The 22495-nt window shown below is 32.5% G+C and overlaps 1 protein-coding gene across 2 annotated transcripts in view; it reads right to left on the bottom strand.

The window, feature by feature from the left end:
- STXBP5L (syntaxin binding protein 5L) overlaps positions 1-22495 on the bottom strand; it is a 362740-nt gene that overhangs the window by 229480 nt on the left and 110765 nt on the right. For both annotated transcript variants that reach the window (XM_027105973.1, XM_027105977.1), the window contains exons 6-7: positions 12735-12869; positions 6243-6306 (exon numbers count right to left, since the gene is read on the bottom strand). In XM_027105973.1, the coding sequence (XP_026961774.1) occupies positions 6243-6306; positions 12735-12869 (199 nt within the window). The remainder of the gene's footprint in view (positions 1-6242; positions 6307-12734; positions 12870-22495) is intronic.

Raw genomic sequence — 22495 nt, 5'->3', positions numbered from 1 at the left:
TCCCTCCCTCCCTCCCTCTCTCCCTCCCTCCCTCCCTCCCTCCCTCTCTCTCTCTCTCTCTCTCTCTCTCTCTTTCTCTCTCTCTCTCTCTCTCTCTCTCTCTCTCTCTCTCTCTGTCTCCCCCTCCCTATTTCCCTCTCTCCCTGACCACGACATCCCTGTGTGGCCCCAGGCATGCCATGTACTCTCCAGGAGCTATGAGTAATAAACCATGTTTTTCAAAGTTCTCAGATAGTTGTTGCTGAGGTGTGTCTTGCAGTCATAGTAAGAATCACAAGGGCTGTTCCAGCCTCAACACTGGCTTCAAAAGGGTTAACATTTGTGAAGACTCACCCAATTGAGTGTCACCAGGCATTTCTACTATCACTGTCAATACCATCTTTATCAATAGGCTGAGACTGGTACAAAACACATCTTGATACTATAGAAAAGCATTAAATAAAATTCCACACCATTCATAATGTAAAGCCCTTGGAATACTGGAAAGAGGTGGAAACTTTCTAACTTCATCAATCAAAGGCCTGCAGCAAACATCTTAAAGTTGAAACCTTGGAGGCATTTGCTTTGCAATTAGAAACAAAAGACAGTTCCCATTAAAACAATTTATATTCAGCACTACACTGGGTTCCTATCCAACAAAACAAATATATATATAATATATATATTTTAAGGCAAGTCAAGGAAAATTTAAACACAAAAATTTTTCCTGCCCTTTGACCTCCTCTCTCCCCTCTACTGTACTTTGTGCACCTGCATTACGCATTGACCAACCCCCCCCCCTCACCGCATCGGCAGAAATACCTGCTCAACGATAAAGAGCAACATTCTCCTAGCACCAACTAGACAACTCCTTAAAAGATAACATTCCTTTTTAATCTTGTAAGGGGTCACAATGACCCATCACTTTGTACTTGCAGATCTGGATTGTGTAAACTATCTACATCATTAAGTGTATAGCCCTCTGTCTCAAAAACCTATATAACTGTGCTTTGACCTCTAATGGGTAGAACAGTTCTCAGAGTTTTCTGAGAAGCTGTTCCCAGGTTATAATCTTCAATTTGGCTCGAATAATATTTTCCATCTCTTTCAAAAATTGACTATTGGTTAATTTTCCATCAACATATATATGAAACAAAATTTGTCTACAATTGCTATGCTTTTATACACAAAATATTTCAGATAATCTAAAGACAGCTACTAAAAACAAAACATTCCGTGATGTAGTCAAATATAAAATAACAAAAATGAACAATATATTATATACTAACAATTAATTATGAAACTGATTTTAAGAAAACTAATTCATAGGAGCAATAAAATCTATAAGATACTTAAATTTAAGGTAACAAAAGATATGTATGACTTTCGTGAACAAGTTATGAAGCCATATAAAAAACATAAAAGAAAGCCAAAGTAAATATACCATGTTTATAAGATGGAAAGATGGAACACTCATGTCTTAACTATGTAAATCTTCTCTAAATACATCAATATGTTCAAGTTTCAAACAAAATCCCAACAAGGACTTACACAGAGCTTGATAAGCTAATCCTAAAATTCATATAGCAGAATAAATGGTCATAAAAAGCCAAGATGAGAGAGGGAGAAGGGGAGACCTACCAAATATCAAGATATTTTGTAAAGTTATTATAATTAATAAAGTGTGCTATTAGTAGAATAATAGATAAATATATCAGTGCAACAGAGGAAAAAAATCCAGAAAAAGACCCACCCAAATATGGGAACTTGATATATAAGTGAGATGTCCTTATAAATCAGTGGAAACTGAACTGACTATTCAATAAATGAATTATTCATATGTAAAAATGAAAGTATACCCTTATTTCAAACCAACATAAAATAAATTACACATAGATTAAAATCGAATTGTGAAATGGAAAGCCTTAAAACTGATAGAAAAAATAGAATTATATTTTCCCTCAGGAAGGGAAAGATCTACTGGGTAACAAACAAAATGCAGGAGTCAAATAAAAAGACTGAAAAGGCTGAGTACATTCAAATCAAGAATTTGTATGTGACAAAAGGCTACGGATGGAAAAACTAGTCAACAGGAAGTCAAGTGATTTATTTAAGGTTATATGCTAATAAGCAGTGGAGCCACAATTCAAACACAGTCTTCTGCCTGTAATACTAATTTATTTTGCATTCCTTTTAATTTTTAATTACATAATTAACACATATTATATTCTTTCATAAAAATTTGAACACAAGTAAAATAAGAATAACTTTGACCATTTTCCGCAATTCTAATCACTAGTATCCTCCCCAGATTTATACATTTCCTTTTAGGCTTTTTTCCTTGAGTATCTGAATATATAAGTAAAAACACAAATTCATTATTCAAGTGGTTTTATACTACACTTAGTATTCTACATCTTTTCTTTTAAAAATGTGGTTTGAAGAACTTTCCTTATCATCACTGCCTTCCACAGTAAGTATACATCATCATTCATTTATTCAATTTTCTATTAATAGATCTTTAGGCTGTTTTCAGTATTTTGACCTTTGGTCATATAAACAGGATAGATATCTGAAATGGATTTTCTATCTATCAACATGTTGTAAATGTTGATAACAAATTGCCCATACTGGTATGTATACCCATGATTGCTGCATCTAGATGCCCATTTTTCAATGCCTTTTCCATTACCTGATATTATTAATATTTTCAACTTTTAATATTTTGCCAGTCTAATGGGGGACAAGGGGCATACTGCATTTCCCTAGTGATTACTAATGAGGCTGGTTCCTCCTCACTGCCAAACCCTTATCTTCAGAGGTAAGAGGCAACCACACCTTCAACTCTTAAAATCATCTTTTCTAGTAGACTTAGTTTCATATTTCTAATTATATTTATAATGCCATTTCTTGATTTATTAATTAGACATTATCTATTGATTTCCTATTATGAAAGATGAGGATTTAGCAAAAGATCTTTATAGATTTTGCATATTCATTATTTGCCTGCTATATATCTAGAAAACACTGTCTCCCAGTTTGTTGCCTGTCTCTTATCTTATGGCATATTCCTTAAAGCTTTCCTAAAGAGGTCCCTACTCCACAGTAACAACCTGTTTCTTATTGTTTCTTCTAAAACTCTCTGAGTTGCTATTTGAATATCTGTGTATTTTCTCCATCTGGAATTTACTTCTGTGAATGGTATAAGGTAGAGGTCTTATATTTTTTCCAAAATGGATACTAATTGGCCAAAGCCATTTATTCAATAGTTTATCATACCCTGAAACATCTTCTCAAAATATACAAAATTCTCCCAAACACCTGAACCATTTCTGGAATATCTGTTTAGATCTACTGGTCTTCTTATATTCCCCTGTACCAATATCACAATGTTATTCATTCTGAAAAAATGTTTTGCCTATTCTTAAACATTTCATTTTTCTTATGAATTTTAAAATCAGCTTGTAAATTCTTTAAAAATGTAAGTAAATTCTCTATATCCACTTTGATGAGAGTTTTTTTCATGAAAGGATGTTGAATTTTGCCAAATGCTTTTTTCTGCATCTATTGAGATGATCATGTGATTTTTATTTTTCCTTTTGTTAATGTTGTGTATCACATCAATTGATTTGCAAATGTTGAACCATCCTTGCATTCCTGGAATAAATCCCATTTGATCATAGTGCATGATCTTTTTTGCACACTGTTGGATTCCGCTTCCTAACATTTTGTTGAGGATTTTTACATGTATATCCATCAGAGATATTGGCCTGTAATTTTCTTTTTTTTGTAATGTCTTTTTATGGTTTTTGGTATCAGGGTAGTGCTAGACTAGTAGAATGATTTTTGGAGTGTTCTGTCCTCTTCAATTTTTTTGCAATAGTTTGGGAATGATAGGTATAAGTTCTTCTTTATATGTCTGTCAGAATTTTCCTATGAAGCTGTCCAATCCTAGACATTTTTGCTGCAAGGTTTCTTTTTTTTTAATTACAAATGCAACTTCACTCCTAGTGATTGGTCTGTTCAAATTATGTTTCTTCTTGATCCGGTCCTGGTAGGTTGTATGTTTCTAGAAATTTGTCCATTTCATCTAGGTTGTCCATCAAAAAGTCCATAAAAAGGGCTTCCCTGGTGGCGCAGTGGTTGAGAGTCCGCCTGCCGATGCAGGGGACACGGGTTTATGCCCTGGTCCGGGAAGATTGCACATGCCGCGGAGCGGCTAGGCCCGTGAGCCATGGCCACTAGGCCTGCGTGTCTGGAGCCTGTGCTCCGCAACAGGAGAGGCCACAACAGTGAGAGGCCCGTATACCGCAAAAAAAAAAAAAAAAAAAAAAAAAGTCCATAAATAGGGCTTCCCTGGTGGCACAGTGGTTAAGAATCTGCCTGCCAATGCAGAGGATGCGGGTTCGAGCCCTGGTCCAGGAAGATCCTACCTGCAGCAGAGCAACTAAGCCCGTGTGCCACAACTACTGAGCCTGGGCTCTAGAGCCCATAAGCCACAACTACAGAGCCCATGAGCCACAACTACTGAGCCCATGAGCCACAACTACTGAAGTCCATCGCCTAGAGCCTGTGCCCCGCAACAAGAGAAGTCGCCACAATGAGAAGCCCATGCACGGCAATCAAGAGTAGCCCCTGTTCACCGCGACTAGAGAAAGCCCGCGCGCAGCAATGAAGACCCAAAGCAGCCAAAAATAAATAAATAGTAAATTAAATAAATTTTTTTAAAAGCTATTAAAAAAAAGTCCATAAATAACAAATGTTGGAGAGGATATGGAAAAAATGGAACTCTTGTACATTGTTGGTGGGAATGTAAATTGGTGTAGCCACTATGGAAAACAGTAAGGAGGTTTCTCAAAAAACTAAAAATAGAACAACCATATCATCCAGCAATTCCACTCCTGGGTATATATCTTAAGAAAATGAAAACACTAACTCAAAAAAATACATGTACCCCAATCTTCATAGCAGCGTTATTTACAATAGCTAAGATATGGAAGCAACCCAAGTGCCCATGAACAGATGAACAGATAAAAATGATGTGGTATATATACATATATGCACGATGAAATATTATTCAGCCATAGAAAGGAATGAAATCCTGCCATTTTCAGCAACATGGATGGACCTACAGAATATTATGCTTAGTGAAATTATTCAAACAAACACAAAAATATATATCACTTATATTTGGAATCTAAAAAATAATACAAATGAGTGTGTATAGCAAAACAGAAACAGATGCACAGATATAGAGAATAAACTAGTGATTACCAGATGGGAGCGGGAAGGGCAGAGGGGCAAGTTAGGGGTATGGGATTAAGAGATACAAACTGCTATGTATAAAATAGATAAGCAACAGGGATATATTGTATAGCACAGGGAATTAGAGCCATTATCTTTCAATAACTTTGAATGGAGTATAATCTGTAAACATACTTAATCACTATGTTGTACACCTGAAAGTAATATAATAATGTAAATCAACTATACTTCAATTAAAAAAGTAAATTCTAATGGCATCTGATTGGAATTACACTGTATTTATAAATCAGTTTGAAGAAATTCAATGTTTTTTCTCTCACCATCAGGGGACTTGTCTTTCAGGTTCAATATTTATTAGGCTAATTCAGTTTCTATCATTTAAAAATAAAGAACCAAACCCATACTAAATAATTTATTTAGGTGTTTTATATAGTACTTAGCAAAAATTATATACTTGAAGGGATATTTATAATGAAAGTGACACTCTAGAGATTTTCACATTATCAACTTTGTTTCTCATAATTAAAGGAAAATTATGAATAATCAAAATTCATAAGGATTATTTCTGTAATCTTAGAACATTTTCTATATTATTACCTATTTATAAAATTAAGATTAGATAATTTATGATTATTTAATATTGGTTGTTTATCATTACCATTACTGAATATCAGGGACCAATGATTAATGATATTGACAATATTTTTAACTTCAGGCATTGAATATTTGAAAATTAAAGTTGTTCTATGTGTTACATGCCTTCCTCAAAATTCTAGAATTAAATATCAACTTTAGGTGAAACCAAAGACTCAATTTGGGACCATTATTAGTGTAAATAATATGTTCATTTATTTGCTCATTCATTCATTCAACATATTTTAATTTTACATTACACTGAATGCACTGTGCTAGATGTTAGGTATAAAATAATAGTAAGAAACACCTTTATTCAAGAATAAGGAAAATAAATTCAAGAATAGTGGTATTGTAATACTCACTTTCCCTTCATCTCTTGGGCTATCACTTAAATGTACAACTGGACCTGGATGAGTCTTTGTGGATCTGTTAAATCAATTCAAAAGAGTAATTAAAAAAAAAAACATTAAAACACCTTACCGTTAGAGACTGAAACAAAGAAATTAAGATTATACTGGAATACACTCCCAATATTCTAGAGTTTAGCTTAGACTGATTTGAGTCTTTGGTTGTTTTTCTTTAAGACTACTTTTTTTTCTCCTACTAACTCTATTAAAGTAGGTCTATTTTTAAAAATCAGGTTTAAGGACATAGATCCACATAACAATGGGATTCTTTATTATCTTATATGCTTATATGTTTGTTGCCAGATCTGGTTCTCTGAAAATTTGACAATGAAGTTTTACTTATACAGCCACAAGGCTAATGCTGCAAACCTGTTTCAACCAAACTGCAAATTACATACCAAATTTAAAATTTCCTTTGACATGAAATCTCTGATTTTGCTCCTAAAGGAAAGTACAGTGGCTCCTTTTATTTACAAATAGACCCTTTCTAGTGATAGCCATCTTACAGAAAACTGAGCAACTAGGGAAACCTAGTTCACTGGTTCTGTCTCATTTATCTGGTTAACTAGGGTAATCAATAATAGTGTAACAGCGTATTGATAAAGGGATCTTTGCTCTGTTAATCTGACTTTAAATTTATTCTATTCTAATATCTGGCATGTTTCTTTTATATTCCCTACTTTAACTGATGTCACCGTTGAGTATGAATATGTCATGGTTAAATATGACATGAACGGATATGACATAGATTTATTATTGCTCTTTTTTTCCAAATCCTTTCTTCAATGACCTAATTGTGCCAGATTAACCCTAGTATAAGTATATTGACATATTTATAATTTATTTCTTAAGCACACATGAAAATCATCAAATATTCTGCACAAAAAAATAATGAAGATTTAAATTTTAGAAATTCTTTGGACTCAGACAAAAGTGACAAATTAAGTAACCCCAGGTTCCCTAGATACTGACTCACCAGAGTAACTCAGAAAAATACATCTTTTTTAGATATTTTGTTAGTGGCTTTATCCTAAATTTTCTCACTTAAAAATGGAGATGATAGGGCTTCCCTGGTGGCGCAGTGGTTGAGAGTCTGCCTGCTGATGCAGGGGACACGGGTTCGTGCCCTGGTCTGGGAGGATCCCACATGCTGCAGAGCGGCTGAGCCTGTGAGCCATGACCACTGAGCCTGCGCGTCCGGAGCCTGTGCTCCGCAACGGGAGAGGCCACAACAGTGAGAAGCCCTCATACCACAAAAAAAAAAAAAAAAAAAATGGAGATGATAGCAGTGTACCTACTGAATAACTGTGAGGGTTAAAATATACATATAGCATCTAACATAATGCCAAAACATAGTACTCAATAGATAGTATGTATTATGATTGTTGTAAATCATTGGAATAATTAGAAATTAGAGTTACTATTTGCATTCTGGGATATGTGCAGGAAGAAAAGGCTTCATAAAACGTTTACAGGGTTTTTTGCATTTCTTTTATGTTTATATGTAATATATTATTCACATATAAATGCAGTGCTTTATTACAGTATAAATGCCTCTGATAAAAGACAATGTTTTTCAATTATCTTTTGGTAACTAATAGTATCCAACAAACCAAAAACCCTATCTGTCTTTTGGGTTTGATTGGAACAACAAATACCCAAAGTGTACACCATGATAAACTAGTGAATATATATAAGGTGTTTCACATAAAGACTGTCCCATATCAAAAAAAAAAAAAAGTTTGGGAAACCTTGAATTAAAATTAAATATTTTTATTTAATAATATTAAAGTTCTTTTACAGAACTTCTTAGAGCCATAATATGCAAATCACCATTGCAAATCTTCAATATTTTCCAAAATTTTGGTCCATAGAATCCTTTTTCATTGATCCTCTATTGAGGGAATCACTGAAATACACGTTGAGAAACACTACTTAGACCATATGAAAGACTCTTCCATTTAGCTTATGACTCTATAAAACACTCAAGTTCAGGAAAAAAATCTACAATTAATCTTCAGGTATTTGTAATAACTTTTTCAGACTATAGAAGAGACTTCTTTTTAATTGTAAAAAAAAACCCTGAAACTCAGAAGATAACAAAATTTAAGAGAAAAAATCTCTCATATTATTTCACTGCCTAGATATGACTGTTAACATTTTGATATTTTTTCTGACTTTTTCCCTAATATTAAATTTCCAAAAACTACCAAGCATTACTTGCAAAATTTACGGCCATTAGAAATTGACTTTAAAAAGCAACTGTGTACCCTGGATTCTATAAATCCCATAAAAATTACTTTAGATAGAATTATCAATGAAATTAACTTCATGGGATAGTCATCTAAACAATTTTTCTAATATCCCTATTTATTTCTCTCCCTCCCATTCACCAGAATGGCTTCTCGATAGTTTTCTTTGTGGACTTACTCTTCCCTTATCTTAAATACTGGTATTCCTTTGTATTCTGTCCTAGACTGCAATGTATTCCCATATTATATATGGTCATGAATTCAAGAGCCCACAGGAGCCAGGCAGGTACTGCAAATGAGTTCAACAGGCTGAATAAGAACTGTGCCAAACTGGATAGCACATTACCCACCTACAAAACGAAAGTTGTCAGTTCCTGTTGATTACTGACTTCCATGCAAGAATACTGGACTGGGATTGTTTCATCAGGAATTTTTTCATGAAAAGATGGAAATCCAAATTTTTATCTCTACTCTACCAGTTCTTAAATATTGGAAACTAATAATTCAGAATATATTTAAATACTCTGATGGGCAAACAAAACATATCTGTGAGTCAGAATTGGTTCACTGTCTACAAGTTTGCTACCTCATTTATATACACTTTTCATGCACAATCTCAAATATTCTTATAATTTCAATGACCATGTAAATTCTGATCTCATTAGGTTCAGATTCATATATCCTACATCCTACCATTCTCCCATACCAATTCCATTTGAATAACTTAAAAACACATACAACTCAACCTACCTAAAATTGAACTCATTATTTTACTCCCAACCTACTCCATCTCCTGCATTCTTTCACTAAATGGCACCCTTATCAACACAGTTACTCAGGTCAAACGCTTTGGGTCACTCTTAATTCTTAATATATTATTCTTACATCTTCCCACAATACCCAAGTATTGCCTCTTCTATCTTCTAACTATTTGTTTAATATGTCAGCTTATCTTCACTCCTAAATCCACCCTAATTTTTACCAAGAATACAGTCTTTTCTCTTTTCAATGATTTCTCCATACCTGCATTCAGAGTGGACTTCCTAAATGCAAATTTGGTCAAGTCAATTCTTTGCTTAAAACTCTTCAAAATCTAGCTCCCGACCTTAGATAAAGTCTAAATGCTCAAACTGGCTTACAAGCCTTTCATACTATATATTTTTATTATCTTCTCAACCTTATCTCTTGCCATCCTTTCCCCCAGCCTTTCCAACCAATTAAACTACTTAAAATTTCTGTGCATGGAACAAAAACTCTCACATTCTATCCTTTAAAACTTCTGTTCCCTCTTCCTGGAAGCCCTCTCCTCCAGTTCTCCACTCACCTAACTGAAACTCATCCTTCAGATCTCATGGATGTAACTTCCTTCACAGATACTTCTCTGAGACTTCATGTCTATATTAGGTATCCTTCTTATAGAATTTTCACTTTATATTTCCAATATATTGTAATTGCCTTTTTACTTAATCTCACCTTTATTACACTGGAATCCCGAGAGGAGAGAAACTATGTCTTCTCAGTTTATACTTGTTTCCAGGAGCTAGTATATCATAGTGCTCAATAAATATATTTGAAGTCTGTATGCCTTACATCTATGATTTAGTTCTAAATTTCATGCTCAAATTTTTAATCACATGTAGAAAAAACTGGTTATTTTTTTTTCTTTTAAAGCTAGGGCTGTCCTTCAGAAACAGCTATTTCTGTGCTATAACCTGGAACATATTTTCCCATATAAAATTTTTTAATGTCATTTTTGTTCTATACTACTATTTTATAAGGTATTCTACAAACATTACCATTTCTACAAACATCACAAAAATGGCTTCCAGTTTCCAAATAACCAATATACACATTATGAGAACACAAGCTATTTATAATTATGGGAACTGCCTACAATTACAATTAGGAGACTTCACTAAAAACACAAACAAGCTAAAAAAATAACAAACATTGAATGAAAAGTATTTCAAGTAAGAACTTAAAATAGAAATAATCTCATATAGCTCAAAGATAATTCTGCATTTCTCACACTTAAAACATGTACTGTTAAAATTTGTTTAAATTTCTAATTATAAAATGATTCTTCTTAATTAAATATGTATTTTATTATTATCCCATACCCTTAACACATATTAATAAGTGGCATGCATTTTCTAATGTATCTCAAGAGGTAGAGAGCAATTAAAAGACTGACTGCTCAGGGAGACTGGAAGTTAGCATTTAAAATTATATCTATCACAGTGGGACTATAATTTCATGGAAAAGACTTCTGGAAATCTGGTGTAAATAAAGCAAGAAACAGTCAGGAGATAAGGTGGCTACTAATGATTTCTTGAGGATATTTCAAAGTCATTTTCAGAGGCACATACAACTCTATAAAACACCGGATTTATATAAATGTGAGATTCTATTCAGAATCACATGCATAAGAAAATGTTATGAAAAAATAAAATGCCTTATTTTATTTCTTTAATTTCTCCTAATTTTACCCTCCTTTATAATATACATTTTAAAATTTTCATTAGTTCTGAAATCATAAAGTATGGACTATGTAAATACATATAGGGTGTAAGTCATAGTTCAGGTCGTATTAATCTGAACTATGAAAAGGATTTGTTAAGTAAATGAATATAGAAACAACATTGCAAATGTGGTGAAATATTTGATCTGTTTAGATAAAAAACTCTTCTTAATTACTTTATCAGCATTGAATTGACCACAAATGATACACCTATTACTATCTGTACTAATATTAAATTTATATAAAATCTCTATGTTTGATCTCTCAAGTTTACTTTATCAATATCCCAAAACAATATTATGAAAACAAATATTAAGTTCAGCCCTATTTAGTGCTTTTATAGAACTAAGATTATAGGGGGAAAAGCCTTTCCCAAATAGCTGAAAAAATAGATAACTTTTTGGGAGACACATAATTGTCTACCGGACAAGTGTTTTTAAAAATATACACATAGAATATTAAAATATATATGAGCAAAATAGCTCACACCAATTATAATTATAAATGAAAGCTGTAAGTCAACAGCACTTGTATCTATTTATCATACTAATTTTCACTGTCATTAGTTATTTAGTAGCCACTCTGTGGAAAGCACCAAAATAAGCCAAATATGAAGAAAAAAAGAGCAATGAACAAAGGATTCTGCCCTGGAGCAGTTCTTAATCTAATGAGGAAGAATTATCATTAATTAAAAAAACTCATTAGGACATAATATGAGAGGACTATTTTAATAAGAATATAACTAGTAACAACCTTCCCTATCAAGTAATATACATGAACATTGAAACATTGGGAATAGGGAATAGTAGATTTATTTTAAAGACCACAGTCAAGTTTCACGAAAATAGGCTGTTTTAATCCGAGTTTTAGAGAAAACTAATTATGCAATTTAGAATGTATATATACGTGAGAGAATGAGCCAACCTCAAGTCAAACGTACCTTATTAAGGACCTAATATGTACAGAGCACAAACATTTATTAAAGAAAAATTGTTTTTCCAATTAACACATTGACCAGGAAAATTGTCTCTGTATATGCTACAAAAGATGGCTTGGAATTCCATGAAATTTCACATTCGAGGGATTTCACATTTCACATGTGTAGAAACGTAAATATCAGTGCCAAATGAAAGTGGTAATTGCCATCAGCCACATACCCAAAGAGCTGTATACATCACAACATGAAAGATACTGATGAACTGATTCTTCTTGGAACTCAGAACAATATGTTAATGAGGCAAGTGAAGAATAAGCTACCAGCATTTAAAAATATGTGAACTGATCATAATTATTTTTACATAAAGCTAAATGTGGTCATAATCCACTTGCCACTCCCACTGGAAGTGGCTATACTAAGGTTGACTATAAAGAAATGAGATGATTTTCATGTATAAGTTTTAGAATAAGCTTTAATATTTTGTCATCAAATTTTGTATACATAATAACCCTTAATTATTTACAGTATTTGCAAAGTCTAAAATTAGCATATGTTAATACTACAATATCTATTTTTAAAAGCCTTTCGAGTTTTAAATTATTTTAGATGAACTTTTCACTCAAATTCATCATAAATTAGCCATTGATGTTTCAAATAACTCTGCAATTTGATATATATACTGCATAACCATAAGATATATTTAATCCAAATAAAGTGGTATTCAAGTTCAAACTTACAGTTCAATTGCCTTGTTCCACATGATAACATATCCAGAAAGAATGAAAGATTCAATATTTACAATATGTGTATTTCCTCTTTCTGTTCCAACATAGAGCCATTTACTCTGGAAAGGTAGATGACAGTAAGTAATTCTGAAAGAAAGAAAATTACAATTAAAATATCTAAATTTTATATCTGGTCAGCATTATATTTTCCTTATGCTTATAACATAGCGATACCTATATAAACAATAAAATTTACCATATACTCAGTAGCCCTTAGTTATTAGAGTTTATAGGATAAATAACAATAGTATGTCATTAAAAATAATAATGATAAAACAACCACTATTAAGTATCTAACATGGGCATTGATATATATTATTTCTAACTGAAAATAGCACTTCAAGACATATATATATTTCTGTTTCACAAAAATATTTGCTTTTACTTGCCTAGGACTGACAGCTAATAAGTGGCAAAACTGGGATTCAAATCCATTCCTGTTTGGTTGAAAAACTGCCATATTTCTACAATGCTACACTGTTTGCTTTTTTTCACTTGAAATAAAAATTAGGTATATATGAAACATAAATTTCAGAGGTCAGAGAGTCTGTAGCTTTGTCTACATGAGGTGATGAATTATTTACTTTTTATTCTGATGTTTGGCATCTAAGTAGTATAACGAAAACTTATAAGGTCAGAGATCCATTATACTATTCCCTTATTCTTTTGTTCTGCCTTCATCTTCACAATGGGCTTTCTGACCAATTCTGGGAAACTGTTCCACAGCCAAAGCAACCATGACTCCTATATATGAAATTTGGGAATTTATCAGAGTCTTCTATCCACAGCATCATCACTTTTTCTAGTTGGGCCTACTTAGGCTCCCTAACCACTCTTAAAAAGACATGGGGGGATAAGTTCACAGTTATGCCTTATCCGAACTTGTTACTAAATCATAATATTTCCTAGAGTTTATTTAGAAAAGGAGCTGGTAAATTGTTAGCAGAGCAAAACAGAATTCTGACACCAAGCAGACACACAACTATGGAAAAAAAAAAGGAAAATGAATGGTAAATTCCAAAAAGGATTCCATCTTGTACCTCTTTATATAAGAGTGAACATGCAGTATGTCAAATTTATATTTTCAATCTGGTTCATTGACTTTCTCTACACCAAACTTTATCTATTCAAAAGTATTCTGTTGAAGGCACCTTGCACACTACAATCCAAAAAACTAGAAGCCTTGTTATTACATACACATTTACAGAGTCAATTGACAATCTAATTAAAGTATAACATATATGACATTGGACAATTTTGATTAAAACCTAAAGTCTAGAATTGCTGTTGCCAAGAGATACTCAATAATGTTCCACAGAAAATAACTTGATAGTCATGTTTCTAGGCAATGAACAATCAATTTTCAATTCAATCCATGTAGAAAGAGGAAGCTCATTTTAAAAAGGATCTATGATCACCCTTTCTGAATACTGGGAGAGTAGAAAAAACACCAATCCCATTAAAGTAGACACAAATACAGGAGTTCAGATAGAAAAGGAGCAAACTTAAATATTACATGGTCATTTATAAGGTTAAGAAGAAAAGTCTAAGAACTGCCAGGTTTCAGTAATGAGACCTGAAGCAAGCAGCAAAATTCCAATATAGACAGACTTTACAGTAAGTACAAGAACAGTGGAATACATGAAGATCCAAACAGAAATATAAATATTCCTTGGACCAACACTACTGTATTCCTCATTCTTATTGATAAGAAACTAGACCCTTTATGACAAAAGGGTTTCATCTTATGTCCAAAGTCCAACTGATGGGTCATGGTTAAATAAGTAAGAGATTCCCAGAATTAATCTGAACCCAGTTTGAAAAGTAGAACAATAAAACAATAAAAACACTAATTTGAAAAGATATATGCACCCCTATGTTCACTGCAGCATTACTGACAATAGCCAAGATACAGGAGCAATGTAAGTGCCCATCAGTAGATGAATGGATAGAGAACATGTGGTATATACATGTACAATGGAATATTACTCAGCTACAAAATGGATGAAATCTTGCCATTTGTGACAACATGGATGGACTTTTGCTAAGTGAAATAAGTCAGACAGAAATACAACTATTATATGATTTCACTTATATGTGGTATCTAAAAAACAAAACAAATGAACATAACAAAACAGAAACAGAGTTATAGATACAGAGAACAAACAGGTGGTTGCCAGAGGGGAGGAAGATGGGAGGATGAGTGAAATAGGTGAAGAAAATTAAGAGGTACAAATTTCTAGTTACAAAACATATGAGTCATAGGGATGAAATGTATAGCATGGTAAATAGAGTCAACAATGTAATATCTCTGTATGGTGACAGATGATACCTAAACTTATCGTGGTGATCATTATATATAGAAATATCAAATCACTATGTTGTGCACCTGGAACTAACATTGGGTTGTAGGTCAATTATACTTTTTCTTTTATTTAGTATCTATATGAAATTATGGATGTTCACTCTTCTTATTGTCATAATCACTTCATGATGTATGTAAGTCAAGTCATTATGCTGTATACCTTAAAGTTACACAGTGCCGTATGTCCATTTTATCGCAATAAAACTGCAAGGAAAAAAAAGAAACTGAAACCTAAGGACAACCACTCGAAAAAGCCAGCTATGCTTTCCTAAATAAAGCAACTACTTAAGCTATAGCCAATCCCATAATCCTTTGCTTTGCTTTCATGTCTTATCTATAAAAGTCTTGCCCCTAGCTATCTGTGGAGCACTCTTAACTACCTCTGTTGGCACTGCCCAATTCAAATTGATTTTCGCTCAAATTAACTCTTAAAATTAAAAAAAAAAGTAATGTGATTTACTTAAGATGATTGACATAGGTGAAGGAGAGGGCATCATTAAACTTGTGCTGTGTGTTTGATAACCATAAGTGACTAATCAATATCCTTATAGAACTTAATTTACTGTACTTAATAGCTACATTTTCATTTATAATGTATTTCTACCACCACCACCTGCAAGATGAAGGATTTTCTATTATATGTGGGCCTTGGAAAAATAATATTGTTCCTATATCCATATTCACTCATTCTTTCGTAGTAAATCATCTAACACATTGTCTTCCTTCCATTCATCCATTTATTCAAGCTTCACTGAATAATTCTTTATAAAAAGTACTGTCCTTGATTACAACATACCTAATCTTTTTCCTTAAAAAAATATAACATCTAACAGGAGAGATAAGACAAGTTGACAAGAAAAATAAAAGTAAAATGTGTTAATTGCTATAAAGAGTTCAAAGGAGGGAGGGATTAATTCAAGGGAAATCAAGGAAAGCTAAGGTAGAAAACTGTACAGTATTTGAATTGGGCCAAAGGACTCTGTAATTTGATATATTTTTTACATAAGCATATTAAATAAACAAAATACATGTTTCTCAAGCTTGAATAATATACAGATCTTTAAAAAAATTTTTGCTGATCCTCACTTTGACTTACTTTTATAACTTCTTTAACTTATATATAAAAATAAGAAATTCCTCATACTTATGACTCATATATACATAAAACAAAAAACAAATTAAATACAAATAAAACTAGAATTCAAATGACAATTAATTTACATGACATATGAATTTTTTTTTACAAAAATAAAACAATCTCACAATATGGATATGATTCTGACTCCACAGGTTCTTTTATGTCTATACTTACTCTGTGTCTCTCTTTCACCACTTGCCTCTACTTGAATACCTTTGAATTCTGTTCCATAGTATACCATCACATAATTTTATAATCATTTGGTATGAATACATAATACATGTGCATAGTCCACTTTGATTTTTTATTAACCCATAACAATTAAAATAATACTACTTCGTACCAACACAACCATAAATGCAAATATAACTTCACATATTGAAATTGTATGGCAGTATTTTTGCATAAGAGGGTTTATTCAAATCATTCAGAATATTTCCATTAGTCTGATTATAAATTACTGTGGATAATTCACAACCCCAAGACTATAAATCCTATTTTGAGAAACACTGTCAATACACAAGCCAAAAATATACTGTAAAAAGGAAAATGGCTTAAAATTACAAAAATTATGCTGTATAAAATTTAGTGGAAGATTTCAGTTTTGAAACCTTCCCCCCCACTAAGTTCTAACATAGTTCAATTTTAATCTTATTTTTTGTCTGGATTCCAGGTGAAACTTCTAGTACCGGGCATGATGACTCTGGCACCAGTCCCTTCTATAATATTTATAATCATTCTTTATAACCTGGTTATACTCAGAATCAGGTATATGATTCTGCATATTAAAAATACAAACCAGAGATGACGATTCAATAGTTCTGGAGTAATATCTAGGAATACTGTTTTAAAACTCTTTCTGGGTGGTTCTGATACATAACCACAGTTAAGAACTACTAAATTATAACAACAACCTTAAATTTTTAGTATAGATAAATATCTCATTAAAATGCATATCCCAGATTCCAGTCACACAAACTGTGACTCCTTGGACTTGGGATGGAACATATGACTGATATTTTAACAAATATTTTGCTATTCAAAATGAAGTCCATAGACCAGCAGCATGGATGTTACCTGGAAGCTTAGTAGAAATTCAGAATCTCAGGCCCAATCCCAGAATTAGAATTTGAATTTTATGAAGAACCCCCAGGTGAGTCACACACACATGAAAGTTTAGGAGGCACTTCTCTAGGTGATTCTGATACAGACAATTCATGAACTACATTTTAAGAAATGTAGTTCTGTGGCTGAATGACTGCTGCTTACTTACTCTTCAAGTTTTAGGATAAGAACCTAAATTACTAAGTTAGTAGTAGGGATAAAGCTATGTAGTACCCCCCAAACAGCTAATGATGGTTATAATAATGATGATAAGGTGAAGCACAACAACAGCTAGGGAAAGGGACAGATAGCTACCCTAAGATTCCCTCAACATCTTAAGTCAAAGGCTGATATTTAGGAGTTTTAGTGGAAAAACTCAAATCATATAAAAAGCAAAAATAAGGAATTAAATTTTCTTTATGAAAAAGAATCTGATAATTTTAGACAACCTATATCTAGCTGAATTATAATACAAGAGATAAAATTAAATAGGTAGTGACATTTTAGTTAAATTTCATTCATTGTCTTAATGGGCTCTAATTAACCAGACAGTAAAAAATTCACTGAATTTTATTGCCCATAATTAGTTGAAAAACTAACAAATGTAAGTCAAATTTTAAAAATAAGTCAAATCTGCATTTGCATAGGGAATAACAATGATTTTTGGCAAATGCAATTCTGAGAAGCTTATTTTCATTCTCCTACAGTGAAAGAAATAACATTTTCTATCATCATTTAAATTCATAGAATATTTCTGAACGGGAGAACTGAATTAGTGGAGGCCACGTGGGGAGCAGGAATGAATCACAGGTCTTCTGGTCAGGGTGATAAAAGTAGAAGTATGATGGGGAGCCATAACCCCACCCCAGTAAGATGCCTCTCCCAACCTCAGGTGTTAGTTGAAGGCCAAATAGGGAACCTGAACTTCTATTCCCACCAGTTAGCAACAAGAGGTCATCTGCCCTTCTGTTGCCAGAGCAAGGTCAAAACAACCCACCCAAAACAGGAGGTTTAAATAAGACCTAGGGTGCCATAACATTATACTGAAAGTGTTCAGTTTGTATTAAAAAATCACTCATACCAAGAAATAGAAAAATCACAGTTTGAATTAAAAAATAGATACCAATATCAAGATGATACAGATGTTAAAATTCACTGAAAAATATTTAAAAGAAGCTATCATAAAATGGAACAAGCAATTATGAATAAAATGAAAAAAAAAAACAAAAACCAGAAAGTCTCAGCAAAGAAACAGAAGATAAAAAGAAGAATCAAATGCAAATTTTACTACTAAAAAGTACAATAAAGAAAATTTTAAAACCTACGGATAAACTGAATAGCATAATGGAGGAAACAGAAGAGGCAGTAAACTCAAATATAAAGCAATATAAATTATCCAATCTGTAAAACAGACAGAAAACAGATGTAAAAAAAAAAAATCAGAGACTCAGAAACCTGTGGGACAAAAACAAAACATGTGATAACAATCATGTTATCAGGGTCCCAGAAGGAAAAGGATGGGACTGAAAAAGGAGTCAAAAAAATAATGTCTAAAAACTTCCCAAATTGGTAAAAGGCAAAACAAAGGATTCAAGAAGCTGAAAAAACTGAAAAGGATAAACCCAAAGAAATAAAACCAAGACAGATCACAACCACATATCTGAAAACTAAAAATGAAAAGAAAAAAATCTTGAACGTGGCAAGAGAGCAACAACACTTTAACTACAGGGGAAAAATTCCGATGATAGCAGATTTCTCATCAGAAAACAGGGGACCAAAAGGAAGTAGAACATTACTCAAGGGCTTAAAGAAAAGAACTGTCAACCCAGAATTCTATACATGCCAAATATATTTCTGCTTTTATTAGATGAAGGAAAGCCAAGAATTTGTCACTAAAAGATCAACTCTAAGAGAATGGTTAAAGGGAGTTTACTAAACAAAAAGGAATAATTTTTTTTAAAATAGGAATATTTGAATATCAAGTGTGAATAAAAAACAACAAAAAGTAAAACTATGGGTAAATACAATACATTTTCCTTCTCATAATTTCCTAAATTATGTTTGACAGTTGAAGGAAAAATTATAACACAGTCTGATTTGGTTCTAAATATAGAGAGAGGAAAATTTATTATAAATGAGGAAAATAAAAAAGAAAAGGTCTTTATACTTCATTCAAACTGGGAAAATGCAATAGCAAAAGACTGTGGTAAATTGTTTATATATAATGAAATGTCTACAGCAACCTCTAAAGAAGTGAAGTGATACAAAAAGACACTAAATAATAAAGATAAATCAAAATGAAATTCTAAAAAAATGTTCAAGTAAAAACAGGATGGCAAGAAAAAAAATACCAAGTAGGTTAAAAACAGAGAGATCAAGCAGACAACAAAAAATAAAATGAGATCTTAAGTCCTGAGATATCAATAATTACAGAAAATGTAAACACCAATTAAAATACACAGATTGACAGAGTGAATTGAAAAAACATAACCAAACTATACACTGTCTACAAGAAACTTACTTCAATTATATTGACATGGAAAAGCTGAAAGTAACAAGAATGACAAGATATATCATGCAAACATTAATCAAAAGAAAGCAGAAGAGGTTATATTAATATCAGATTAAAAAAAGAGTTCAGATAAAAAAGAGTTCAGATAACCAGAGACAGAGAAGGACATTATGTAAAGATAAAAGGTCAGTCCACCAAGAAGACAGAGCAATCCCAAACGTGCACGCACCAAACAACAGGTTGCAAAATACATGAAGCAAAAACTGATAAAACTGAAAAGAAAAAAAGAGAGACTCCATGATGCTAGTAGATTTCAACACCTGTCTCTAGCAAATCAGTAAGGATACAGAAGAACTCAACACAACCATCAGCCAACAGAAACTAATCAACATTTATAGAATAATCTGCTAAACAACAACAAAATAGGCATTCTTTCCTAGCAGCCATAAAACATATACTAAGATAGATGATATCCTGGGCTAAACAACCTCAGTAAATTTAAAATAATTCAGATCATATACAATGTGTTCTCTAAACACAATGGAATCAAACTAGAAATCAATAAAAGAAAGATAATAGGAAAAAAATCTCCAAATACTTAGAATTAAGCAACACACTTCTAATCCATGGGCCTAAGAAGTCATCACAAGGGAATTCAAAAAATACACTGAACTGAATGACACTGGAAATACAATAAATCAAAATATGTGGGAGCTTAGACATTGATTTGAAACTTTTCCTAAAGCAATGCCAAAAGGGAATTTATAGCACTAAATACTTACATTAGAAAAAAGGAAAAGTTTCGAATCTATGTCTAAGTTCCCACTCTCAAGAACCTAGAGAAATAAGAGCAAAATAAATCTAAACCAAGTAGACAAAAAAAAAAATAATAAAAAGCAGAAATTAATGAAATTGAAAACAGTAAAGCAATGGAAATAATCAATGAAACAAAAAGCAGTTTCCTTGAAAAGTTCAATAAAACTGAAAAATCTCCAGCAAAACTGACAAGAAAAAAAAAAGGGAAGACCATTTAGCAATATTAGGAATTAAAAAGGAATATCACTACAGATCATGCAAACTTAAATATGACAGTAACAATTTTACACAAGTAATTCTGACAACTTATGAAATGAACTGATTCCTCAAAAAGCACAAATTAGAGGGCTTCCCTGGTGGCGCAGTGGTTGAGAGTCCGCCTGCTGATGCAGGGGACACGGGTTCGTGCCCTGGTCCGGGAAGATCCCACATGCCGTGGAGCAGCTGCGCCCGTGAGCCATGGCCGCTGAGCCTGCGCGTCAGGAGCCTGTGCTCCACGATGGGAGAGGCCACAACAGTGAGAGGCCCACATACCGCAAAAAAAAAGCAAACAAAAAACAAACAAACAAACAAAAAGCACAAATTAGAGCAATTCCCCAAATCTGAAGTAGATTGAATAGTTCTATAACTAGTAAGAAAATTTAATTAGTAATTTAAAAATTTCCAGAAAAGAAATCTTCAGGTCCATATGGTTTCACAAGAGAATTCTATCAAATATTTAAAGAAAAAATATCACCAATTCTAACAATCTCTTCCAGAAAATACAAGAGGGAAAACTTCCCAATTCATTCTATAAAGATAGGATTACCTGAGAGTGAAATCAGATAAAGACAATACAATAAAGAAACCCACAAAGTGTATACCCTAAAAATATATAACTTTTACTTGTCATTTTAACTCAATAAAGCTGGAAGGGGGAAAAAAGTATGCACCAATACTCCTCATGAATACTGATGTAAAAATCCTTAACAAAAGATTAGCAAATAGAATTCAGCAATATATAAAAAGACCAAGAGAAGCTTATTCCAGGAATGCAAGGCTAGCTCAATATTTGGAAATCGGTCAATGTAATTCACCATAGTAACAGGCTAAAACAGAAAATATGATCATATCAATTGATGCAGAAATAGCATTTGACAAAATTCAACATGCACTCATGATAAAAGCTATCAAAAATAGTATTAGAGAGTATTCTCTCAACTTCATAAAGATCAGCTACAAAAAGCCTACAGAAACATTATACTTAATGGTGAAAGAATGAATGCTTTCCCTCTAAGATCAAGAACAAGGCAAGTTCTTCTATTTCTAGTTCCTTGAAGTGTAAAGTGAAATTATTAAGGTCTGTCTCATTTTGTAATGTAGGCATTTATCACTACAAACTTCCCTCTTAGAACTGCTTTTGCAGACTTTCATAAGTTTTGATATATTATGTTTCCAATTTCATTTGTTTCAAGATATTTCTTGATTTCTCTATTGATTTATTCTTCAACCCATTGGCTGTTCAAGATCATGTTGTTTAATCTCCACATATTTGTGAATTTTCCAGCTTTCCTCTTGTTATTGATTTTTAGTTTCATACTGTTGTGGTCAGGAGATATTTGGTATGATTTCAATCTTCTTAAATGCTAAGACATGTTTTGTGATGTATCATGTGATCTCTCTTAAAGTATGTATGTTCCATGTGCACTTGAGAAGAATGTATATTCTGCTCCTGTTGGGTGGAATGTTCTGTATATGTCTGTTAGATCCATTTAGTGTAAAGTGTCATTCAGGTCCAT

This window comes from Aethalodelphis obliquidens, unplaced genomic scaffold (assembly GCF_003676395.1).
Source record: "Aethalodelphis obliquidens isolate GAN/ISIS:26980383/991018 unplaced genomic scaffold, ASM367639v1 scaffold1, whole genome shotgun sequence".
Lineage (NCBI taxonomy): Eukaryota > Metazoa > Chordata > Mammalia > Artiodactyla > Delphinidae > Aethalodelphis > Aethalodelphis obliquidens.
This window is presented reverse-complemented; position numbering and strand designations above follow the sequence as displayed.